The sequence below is a fragment of the Oncorhynchus kisutch genome, unplaced genomic scaffold, assembly GCF_002021735.2.
Source record: "Oncorhynchus kisutch isolate 150728-3 unplaced genomic scaffold, Okis_V2 scaffold1070, whole genome shotgun sequence".
Classification (NCBI taxonomy): Eukaryota; Metazoa; Chordata; class Actinopteri; order Salmoniformes; family Salmonidae; genus Oncorhynchus; species Oncorhynchus kisutch.
In genome coordinates this window covers 40001-52113 of record NW_022263015.1, presented here as the reverse complement: position 1 = coordinate 52113, position 12113 = coordinate 40001, and the positions used below count along the sequence as shown (strand labels likewise).

General features: G+C 42.7%; 1 protein-coding gene across 1 annotated transcript in view; it reads left to right on the top strand.

The window, feature by feature from the left end:
- LOC109886733 (wnt inhibitory factor 1-like) overlaps window positions 1–12113 on the top strand; it is a 49513-nt gene that overhangs the window by 8252 nt on the left and 29148 nt on the right. The window contains exons 3-4 of the mRNA XM_031817554.1: window positions 9385–9493; window positions 10193–10333. Of these exons, the coding sequence (XP_031673414.1) occupies window positions 9385–9493; window positions 10193–10333 (250 nt within the window). The remainder of the gene's footprint in view (window positions 1–9384; window positions 9494–10192; window positions 10334–12113) is intronic.

Below are 12113 nucleotides of genomic sequence, written 5' to 3'. Positions count from 1 at the left end.
GCCTCCTCTTTACCCTCTTCTCCTCCTCTTCACCCTCTTCTCATCCTCTTCTCCTCCTCTTTACCCTCTTCTTTACGCTCCTCTCCTCTTCTTTACCCTCTTCACCCTCTTCTCCTCCTCTTCACCCTCTTCTCCTCCTCTTCACCATCCCTCCTCCTCTTCACCCTCTTCTCCTCCTTTTCACCCTCTTCTCCTCCTCTTTACCCTCTTCTCCTCCTCCTCTTTACCCTCTTCTCCTCCTCCTCTTTACCCTCTTCTTCTCCTCTTCTTTACCCTCTTCTCCTCCTCTTTACCCTCTTCTCCTCCTCCTCTTACCCGCTTCTCCTCCTCCTCTTTACCCGCTTCTCCTCCTCTTCTTTACCCTCTTCTCCTCCTCTTTACCCCCTTCTCCTCCTCTTTACCCTCTTCTCCTCTTCTCCTCACCCTCTTCTCCTCCTCTTCTTTACCCTCTTCTCCTCCTCTTTACCCTCTTCTCCTCCTCTTTACCCCCTTCTCCTCTTACCCTCTTCTCCTCCTCTTCTCCTCACCCTCTTCTCCTCCTCTTCTTTACCCTCTTCTCCTCCTCTTTACCCCCTTCCCCTCCTCTTTACCCTCTTCTCCTCCTCTTCTCCTCACCCTCTTCTCCTCCTCTTCTTTACCCTCTTCTCCTCCTCTTTACCCTCTTCTCCTCCTCTTTACCCTCTTCTCCTCCTCTTCTTTACCCTCTTCTCCTCTTCTTTACCCTCTTCTCCTCCTCTTTACCCTCTTCTCCTCCTCCTCTTTACCCTCTTCTCCTCCTCTTTACCCTCTTCTCCTCCTCTTTACCCTCTTCTCCTCCTCTTTACCCTCTTCTCCTCCTCCTCTTTACCCTCTTCTCCTCCTCCTCTTTACCCTCTTCTCCTCACCCTCTTCTCCTCCTCTTCTTTACCCTCTTCTCCTCCTCTTTACCCTCTTCTCCTCCTCTTTACCCTCTTCTCCTCCTCCTCTTTACCCTCTTCTCCTCCTCTTTACCCTCTTCTCCTCCTCTTTACCCTCTTCTCCTCCTCTTTACCCTCTTCTCCTCCTCCTCTTTACCCTCTTCTCCTTCTCTTTACCCTCTTCTCCTCCTCTTTACCCTCTTCTCCTCACCCTCTTCTCCCCCTTCTTCTTTTAGATTCTTATTGTTTCTTCTCAATTCTTGCCTTCATCGTCTTCTTCATCTTCTTCTTCAGATTGAGCTAGTGGTTTGTGAGGAGGGGTGTTCATGGATGGGAGAATTCTCTTATCAGTAAAAACAAGGAATCCACATACATAAACACCTATTGTGGGAGACTGCAACAAGTGTGTTGACATCCATAATAAACTGTAAACTTGTTTTAGTCAAAGTAATGACCAATATCTCTTCCTGATGAGATCATCTCTGGTGACAGCAAATTACAGAGAGCGGAACGGACCAGAGCTTTACACACACACACACACACACACACACACACACACACACACACACACACACACACACACACACACACACACACACACACACACACACACACACACACACACACACACACACACACACACACACACACACACACACACACACAGAGTAGGGACTTCTGGTCCCCACAAGAATAGTTAAACACATCCACACACAAAAACTCACACACAAAACATACAGAGATCGTAATCCGGTAATGGCATGTTGAGTCGGTAAATGAGAGTGGGAGAGAGAGCGAGAGGGAAGGAGAGAGAGAGAGAGAGAGGGAAGGAGAGAGAGAGAGAGAGGGAAGGAAGGAGAGAAAGAGAGAGAGGGAAGGAAGGAGAGAGAGAGAGGGAAGGAGAGAGAGAGAGGGAAGGAGAGAGAGTGGGAAGGAGAGAGAGAGAGGGAAGGAGGGAGAGGGATAGAGAGAGAGAGAGGGATAGAGAGAGAGAGAGAGAGGAGAGGGAATGAGAGTGAGAGGGAAGGAGAGAGAGGGATAGAGAGAGAGAGATACAGAAAGAGGGCCCTTCTCTTCCCTGGGTCCTGTTACCCCCTGTACTTCAAAGGCAGCCGGCGAAGCTTAGGAACAAAAGCCTGGGGCATGAAAGGCTGCATGGTGGAGAGTTATCTGTGTTGGTTATTACCATTCAGCTGCAGGATTAGCCTCCTCTTCCTCTGCCCGCCTTGTGTACCTTTCCCTTCATCAAACGCTTTGACACTGGGAAGCATTCACTGCATAGAGGGAACATCGCAGTCTCCCCTTTCCTCTCTCCCTCTTTCATCTCTCTGTTCTGGGATCTCCCCCCCCCCTCCCTGTGTGTGTTCTGTCATGCCTCCCCAATCACTTGACACGAGAGACAGAGAGACCACATGTCATCTAGAGAGAGACCACATGTCATTTAAAGAGACCACATGTCATTTAGAGAGAGACCACATGTCATTTAGAGAGACCACATGTCATTTAGAGAGAGAGAACACATGTCATTTAGAGAAAAAGAGAGAGAGACCACATGTCATTTTCATCTCACTGTTCTGGGATCTCTCTCCCCCCCTCCCTGTGTGTGTTCTGTCATGCCTCCCCCAATCACTTGACAAGAGAGACAGAGAGACCACATGTCATTTAGAGAGAGAGAACACATGTCATTTAGAAAGAGAGACCACGTGTCATTTAGAGAGAGAGAGACCACATGACATTTAGAGAGAGAGACCACATGTCATTTAGAGAGAGAGACCACATGTCATTTAGAGAGACCACATGTCATTTAAAGAGACCACATGTCATTTAGAGAGAGACCACATGTCATTTAGAGAGAAAGAGAGATTGAGACCACATGTCATTTAGAGAGAGAGACCACGTGTCATTTAAAGAGAGATACCACATGTCATTTAGAGAGAGAGATTATATGTCATTTAGAGAGAGAGGGACCACATGTCATTTAGAGAAAGAGACCACATGTCATTTAGAGAGAGAGATACCACATGTCATTTAGAGAGAGACCACATGTCATTTAGAGAGAGATACCACATGTCATTTAGAGAGAGATACCACATGTCATTTAGAGAAAGAGACCACATGTCATTTAGAGAGAGAGATACCACATGTCCCGCCTGTCCAACATCACTACTCTGGACGGCTCTGACTTAGAATACGTGGACAACTACAAATACTTAGGTGTCTGGTTAGACTGTAAACTCTCCTTCCAGACCCATATCAAACATCTCCAATCCAAAGTTAAATCTAGAATTGGCTTCCTATTTCGCAACAAAGCATCCTTCACTCATGCTGCCAAACATACCCTTGTAAAACTGACCATCCTACCAATCCTCGACTTTGGCGATGTCATTTACAAATAGCCTCCAATACCCTACTCAACAAATTGGATGCAGTCTATCACAGTGCAATCCGTTTTATCACCAAAGCCCCATATACTACCCACCATTGCGACCTGTACGCTCTCGTTGGCTGGCCCTCGCTTCATACTCGTCGCCAAACCCACTGGCTCCATGTCATCTACAAGACCCTGCTAGGTAAAGTCCCCCCTTATCTCAGCTCGCTGGTCACCATAGCATCTCCCACCTGTAGCACACGCTCCAGCAGGTATATCTCTCTAGTCACCCCCAAAACCAATTCTTTCTTTGGCCGCCTCTCCTTCCAGTTCTCTGCTGCCAATGACTGGAACGAACTACAAAAATCTCTGAAACTGGAAACACTTATCTCCCTCACTAGCTTTAAGCACCAACTGTCAGAGCAGCTCACAGATTACTGCACCTGTACATAGCCCACCTATAATTTAGCCCAAACAACTACCTCTTTCCCAACTGTATTTAATTTTTATTTATTTATTTATTTTGCTCCTTTGCACCCCATTATTTTATTTCTACTTTGCACATTCTTCCATTGCAAAACTACCATTCCAGTATTTTACTTGCTATATTGTATTTACTTTGCCATCATGGCCTTTTTTGCCTTTACCTCCCTTCTCACCTCATTTGCTCACATTGTATATAGACTTGTTTATACTGCATTATTGACTGTATGTTTGTTTTTACTCCATGTGTAACTCTGTGTCGTTTTATCTGTCGAACTGCTTTGCTTTATCTTGGCCAGGTCGCAATTGTAAATGAGAACTTGTTCTCAACTTGCCTACCTGGTTAAATAAAGGTGTTCTCAACTAGCCCTACCTGGTTAAATAAAGGTGTTCTCAACTAGCCTACCTGGTTAAATAAAGGTGTTCTCAACTTGCCCACCTGGTTAAATAAAGGTGTTCTCAACTAGCCTACCTGGTTAAATAAAGGTGTTCTCAACTAGCCTACCTGGTTAAATAAAGGTGTTCTCAACTTGCCCACCTGGTTAAATAAAGGTGTTCTCAACTTGCCTACCTGGTTAAATAAAGGTGTTCTCAACTAGCCTACCTGGTTAAATAAAGGTAAAATTAAAATAAAAATAAATGTCATTTAGAGAGAGATACCACATGTCATTTAGAGAGAGATACCACATGTCATTTAGAGAGAGAGATACCACATGTCATTTAGAGAGAGATACCACATGTCATTTAGAGAGAGAGATACCACATGTCATTTAGAGAGAGAGATACCACATGTCATTTAGAGAGAGAGATACCACATGTCATTTAGAGAGAGAGATACCACATGTCATTTAGAGAGAGAGATCACATGTCATTTAGAGAGAGAGACCACATGTCATTTAGAGAGAGAGACCACATGTCATGTAGAGAGGGAGGGACCACATGCAATTTAGAGAAAGAACACATGTCATTTAGAGAGAGAGAGACCACATGTAATTTAGAGAGAGAGAGAGAGAGACCACATGTCATTTAGAGAGAGAGAGACCACATGTCATTTAGAGAGAGAGACACCACATGTCATTTAGAGAGAGATACCACATGTCATTTAGAGAGAGATCACATGTCATTTAGAGAGAGAGACCACATGTCATTTAAAGAGAGACCACATGTCATTTAGAGAGAGAGACCACATGTCATTTAGAGAGAGAGACCACATGTCATTTAGAGAGAGAGGGACCACATGCAATTTAGAGAAAGAACACATGTCATTTAGAGAGAGAGAGACCACATGTAATTTAGAGAGACCACATGTCATTTAAAGATAGACCACATGTCATTTAGAGAGAGAGAGACCACATGTCATTTAGAGAGAGACCACATGTCATTTAAAGAGAGACCACATGTCATTTAGAGAGATACCACATGTCATTTAGAGAGAGGGACCACATGCAATTTAGAGAAAGAACACATGTCATTTAGAGAGAGAGAGACCACATGTCATTTAGTGAGACCACATGTCATTTAGAGAGAGATACCACATGTCATTTAGAGAGAGACCACATGTCATTTAGAGCGCGAGAGACCACATGTCATTTAGAGAGAGAGAGACCACATGTCATTTAGAGAGAGAGAGACCACATGTCATTTAGAGAGAGAGGGGACCACATGCAATTTAGAGAAAGAACACATGTCATTTAGAGAGAGAGATACCACATGTAATTTAGAGAGAGAGAGAGAGAGACCACATGTCATTTAGAGAGAGAGAGACCACATGTCATTTAGAGAGAGAGACCACATGTCATTTAGAGAGAGAGACACTACATGTCATTTAGAGAGAGAGATACCACATGTCATTTAGAGAGAGATCACATGTCATTTAGAGAGAGATCACATGTCATTTAGAGAGAGAGACCACATGTCATTTAAAGAGAGACCACATGTCATTTAGAGAGAGAGACCACATGTCATTTAGAGAGAGAGACCACATGTCATTTAGAGAGAGACGGACCACATGCAATTTAGAGAAAGAACACATGTCATTTAGAGAGAGAGGACCACATGTAATTTAGAGAGACCACATGTCATTTAAAGATAGACCACATGTCATTTAAAGAGAGAGAGAGAGACCACATGTCATTTAGAGAGAGAGAGAGACCACATGTCATTTAGAGAGAGAGATCACATGTAATTTAGAGTGAGAGAGAGACCACATGTAATTTAGAGAGAGACCACATGTCATTTAGAGAGAGACCACATGTCATTTAAAGAGAGAGAGAGAGAGACCACATGTCATTTAGAGAGAGAGAGAGACCACATGTCATTTAGAGAGAGAGATCACATGTCATTTAGAGAGAGAGATCACATGTCATTTAGAGAGAGAGACCACATGTCATTTAGAGAGAGACCACATGCAATTTAGAGAAAGAACACATGTCATTTAGAGAGAGAGATACCACATGTAATTTAGAGAGAGAGAGAGAGACCACATGTCATTTAGAGAGAGAGAGACCACATGTCATTTAGAGAGAGAGACACCACATGTCATTTAGAGAGAGATACCACATATCATTTAGAGAGAGATCACATGTCATTTAGAGAGAGATCACATGTCATTTAGAGAGAGAGACCACATGTCATTTAAAGAGAGACCACATGTCATTTAGAGAGAGAGACCACATGTCATTTAGAGAGAGAGACCACATGTCATTTAGAGAGAGAGGGACCACATGCAATTTAGAGAAAGAACACATGTCATTTAGAGAGAGAGAGACCACATGTAATTTAGAGAGACCACATGTCATTTAAAGATAGACCACATGTCATTTAGAGAGAGAGAGACCACATGTCATTTAGAGAGAGACCACATGTCATTTAAAGAGAGACCACATGTCATTTAGAGAGATACCACATGTCATTTAGAGAGAGGGACCACATGCAATTTAGAGAAAGAACACGTGTCATTTAGAGAGAGAGAGACCACATGTCATTTAGAGAGACCACATGTCATTTAGAGAGAGATACCACATGTCATTTAGAGAGAGACCACATGTCATTTAGAGAGCGAGAGACCACATGTCATTTAGAGAGAGAGAGACCACATGTCATTTAGAGAGAGAGAGACCACATGTCATTTAGAGAGAGAGAGACCACATGTCATTTAGAGAGAGACTACATGTCATTTAGAGAGAGAGACCACATGTCATTTAAAGAGAGACCACATGTCATTTAGAGAGAGAGACCACATGTCATTTAGAGAGAGAAGGTTCACATGCAATTTAGAGAAAGAACACATGTCATTTAGAGAGAGAGAGAGAGAGAGAGAGAGACCACATGTAAATTAGAGAGAGACCACATGTCATTTAAAGATAGACCACATGTCATTTAAAGAGAGAGAGAGAGACCACATGTCATTTAGAGAGAGAGAGAGACCACATGTCATTTAGAGAGAGAGATCACATGTCATTTAGAGAGAGAGATCACATGTCATTTAGAGAGAGAGGGACCACATGCAATTTAGAGAAAGAACACATGTAATTTAGAGAGAGAGATACTACATGTAATTTAGAGAGAGAGAGAGAGAGAGACCACATGTCATTTAGAGAGAGAGACCACATGTCATTTAGAGAGAGAGACCACATGTCATTTAGAGAGAGAGACACCACATGTCATTTAGAGAGAGAGATACCACATGTCATTTAGAGAGAGATCACATGTAATTTAGAGAGAGACACCACATGTCATTTAAAGAGAGACCACATGTCATTTAGAGAGAGAGACCACATGTCATTTAGAGAGAGAGACCACATGTCATTTAGAGAGAGAGGGACCACATGCAATTTAGAGAAAGAACACATGTCATTTAGAGAGAGAGAGACCACATGTAATTTAGAGAGACCACATGTCATTTAAAGATAGACCACATGTCATTTAGAGAGAGATAGACCACATGTCATTTAGAGAGAGACCACATGTCATTTAAAGAGAGACCACATGTCATTTAAAGATAGACCACATGTCATTTAGAGAGATACCACATGTCATTTAGAGAGAGGGACCACATGCAATTTAGAGAAAGAACACGTGTCATTTAGAGAGAGAGAGACCACACGTAATTTAGAGAGACCACATGTCATTTAGAGAGAGATACCACATGTCATTTAGAGAGAGACCACATGTCATTTAGAGAGAGAGAGACCACATGTCATTTAGAGAGAGAGACCACATGTCATTTAGAGAGAGAGAGACCACATGTCATTTAGAGAGAGACCACATGTCATTTAGAGAGAGACCACATGTCATTTAGAGAGAGATACCACATGTCATTTAGAGAGAGAAAGAACACATGTAATTTAGAGAGAGAGACCACATGTCATTTAGAGAGACCACATGTCATTTAAAGATAGACCACATGTCATTTAGAGAGAGAGAGACCACAAGTCATTTAGAGAGAGAACACATGTCATTTAAAGAGAGACCACATGTCATTTAGAGAGATACCACATGTCATTTAGAGAGAGGGACCACATGCAATTTAGAGAAAGAACACGTGTCATTTAGAGAGAGAGACCACATGTAATTTAGAGAGACCACATGTCATTTAGAGAGAGATACCACATGTCATTTAGAGAGAGACCACATGTCATTTAGAGAGCGAGAGACCACATGTCATTTAGAGAGAGAAGGACCACATGCAATTTAGAGAGAGAGAGACCACATGTCATTTAGAGAGAGAGAGACCACATGTCATTTAGAGAGAGACCACATGTCATTTAGAGAGAGACCACATGTCATTTAGAGAGAGAGACCACATGTCATTTAGAGAGAGAAAGAACACATGTAATTTAGAGAGAGAGACCACATGTCATTTAGAGAGACCACATGTCATTTAAAGATAGACCACATGTCATTTAGAGAGAGAGAGACCACAAGTCATTTAGAGAGAGAACACATGTCATTTAAAGAGAGACCACATGTCATTTAAAGATAGACCACATGTCATTTAGAGAGATACCACATGTCATTTAGAGAGAGGGTCCACATGCAATTTAGAGAAAGAACACGTGTCATTTAGAGAGAGAGAGACCACATGTCATTTAGAGAGAGAGAGAGACCACATGTCATTTAGAGAGAGAGATACCACATGTCATTTAGAGAGAGAGAGACCACATGTCATTTAGAGAGAGACCACATGTCATTTAGAGAGAGAGACCACATGTCATTTAGAGAGAAAGAGACCACATGTCATTTAGAGAGAGATACCACATGTCATTTAGAGAGAGAGAGACCACATGTCATTTAGAGAGAGAGACCAGATGTGCCGTGTGTTTTTGGGAGAGGAGGGTCAACACACAGACATTATTTAGAGAGGGACACAGTGTGTACTAACACAAACTCACTGTGTGACAAACAAACATGTATATGCATACAAGCACACTAGCACGGACGCATCCGGGGTCATCAGCTGTTCTCTGGTCATGTGTGTTGCATGCCCAGTACCTCTCTGAGACATCAGCTGTTCTCTGTTCATGTGTGTTGCAGGCCCAGTACCTCTCTGAGACATCAGCTGTTCTCTGGTCATCTGTGTTGCAGGCCCAGTACCTCTCTGAGACATCAGCTGTTCTCTGTTCATGTGTGTTGCAGGCAGAGTACTTCTATGAGTTCCAGACACTGCGCTCCATGGATGTGGATATCATGGACAACCCCACGGTCAACGTTCCTCTCCTGGGCTCTGTACCACGTAGGCCCTCAGGTGAGACAGGAGCTGGTGAATCCGTGCTACCTTCTCAGTGTTGTTGTTTATTGGACACATGAGACTGAAGAACAGCAAGCAGGAAAGAGTGGAGGAGTTTGAGTCAGCAGCCCAGCCCAGCGCTAACCGCTAGACCACACAGCTTGAAATCAGTCATGAAATCAGTTATAATAGCTTGAAATCAGTCACAATAGCTTGAAATCAGTCATAACAACTTGAAATCAGTCATAATAGCTTGAGATCAGTCACAATAGCTTGAAATCAGTCACAATAGCTTGAAATCAGTCATGAAACCAGTCATAACAACTTGAAATCAGTCATAATAGCTTGAAATCAGTCATAATAGCTTGAGATCAGTCACAATAGCTTGAAATCAGTCACAATACCTTGAAATCAGTCATGAAACCAGCCATAACAACTTCAAATCAGTCACAATAGCTTGAAATCAGTCACAATAGCTTGAAATCAGTCACAATAGCTTGAAATCAGTCATGAAACCAGTCATAATAGCTTGAAATCAGTCACAATAGCTTGAAATCAGTCATAATAGCTTGAAATCAGTCACAATAGCTTGAAATCAGTCATATAGCTTGAAATCAGTCACAATAGCTTGAAATCAGTCACAATAGCTTGAAATCAGTCACAATAGCTTGCATACTGATTACTGCGTTGTAATATGATGTTTCTCTGTGTTTTAAGTGGTGCAGGTGGGCTTCCCGTGTTTAGGAGACCAGGATGGCGTAGCGGCGTTCGAGGTCACCATACTGGTCATGGACGCCGGTGGGAACATCATCCTGAGGACACCTCACAACGCCATCTTCTTCAAGACCTGCCAGAGAGGTGAGGACGCAGCTCCCAGAGTTTCATTTACACTTTTAACATGTTACCTCTGTTTTTGAATGGTCTACTAGAAGAGGAGGTGACAGGAAAGGAGAGGAGGGGAGATCAGAGAAGTGGAAAGCAGGAGAGGAGAGGAGAGGAGAGGAGAGGAGAGGAGAGGAGAGGAGAGGAGAGGAGAGGAGAGGAGAGGAGAGGAGAGGAGAGGAGAGGAGAGGAGAGGAGAGGAGAGGAGAGGAGAGGAGAGGAGAGGAGAGGAGAGGAGAGGAGAGGAGAGGAGAGGAGAATATTGTCTCTCATTATCACCAGAGAGGATTGGCTACCTCTCAGCATCACCAGAGATGATTGGCTAGCTCTCAGCATCTCTTGAGATGATTGGTTAGCTCTCAGCATCGTCAGAGATGATTGGTTAGCTCTCAGCATCACCAGAGATGATTGGTTAGCTCTCAGCATCACCAGAGATGATTGGGTAGCACTCAGCATCGCCACAGATGATTGGGTAGGTCTCAGACTGCATTACCCTGTCTGATTTAGTTCTACCTCTGCTACTGCTGACTGGATATTATAACATTACCCTGTCTGATTTAGTTCTACCTCTGCTGACTGGATATTATAACATTACCCTGTCTGATTTAGTTCTGCCTCTGCTACTGCTGACTGGATATTATAACATTACCCTGTCTGATTTAGTTCTACCTCTGCTACTGCTGACTTTATATTATAACATTACCCTGTCTGATTTAGCTCTGCCTCTGCTGACTGGATATTATAACATTACCCTGTCTGATTTAGTTCTACCTCTGCTGACTGGATATTATAACATTACCCTGTCTGATTTAGTTCTACCTCTGCTGACTGGATATTATAACATTACCCTGTCTGATTTAGTTCTGCCTCTGCTACTGCTGACTGGATATTATAACATTACCCTGTCTGATTTAGTTCTACCTCTGCTACTGCTGACTTTATATTATAACATTACCCTGTCTGATTTAGCTCTGCCTCTGCTGACTGGATATTATAACATTACCCTGTCTGATTTAGTTCTGCCTCTGCTACTGCTGACTGGATATTATAACATTACCCTGTCTGATTTAGTTCTACCTCTGCTACTGCTGACTTTATATTATAACATTACCCTGTCTGATTTAGCTCTGCCTCTGCTGACTGGATATTATAACATTACCCTGTCTGATTTAGTTCTACCTCTGCTGACTGGATATTATAACATTACCCTGTCTGATTTAGTTCTACCTCTGCTGACTGGATATTATAACATTACCCTGTCTGATTTAGTTCTGCCTCTGCTACTGCTGACTGGATATTATAACATTACCCTGTCTGATTTAGTTCTACCTCTGCTACTGCTGACTTTATATTATAACATTACCCTGTCTGATTTAGCTCTGCCTCTGCTGACTGGATATTATAACATTACCCTGTCTGATTTAGTTCTACCTCTGCTGACTGGATATTATAACATTACCCTGTCTGATTTAGTTCTGCCTCTGCTGACTGGATATTATAACATTACCCTGTCTGATTTAGTTCTACCTCTGCTGCTGCTGACTGGATATTATATCATTACCCTGTCTGATTTAGTTCTACCTCTGCTACTGCTGACTGGATATTATAACATTACCCTGTCTGATTCGTTCTGCCTCTGCTGACTGGATATTATAACATTACCCTGTCTGATTTAGTTCACCTCTGCTGACTGGATATTATAACATTACCCTGTCTGATTTAGTTCTACCTCTGCTACTGCTGACTGGATATTATA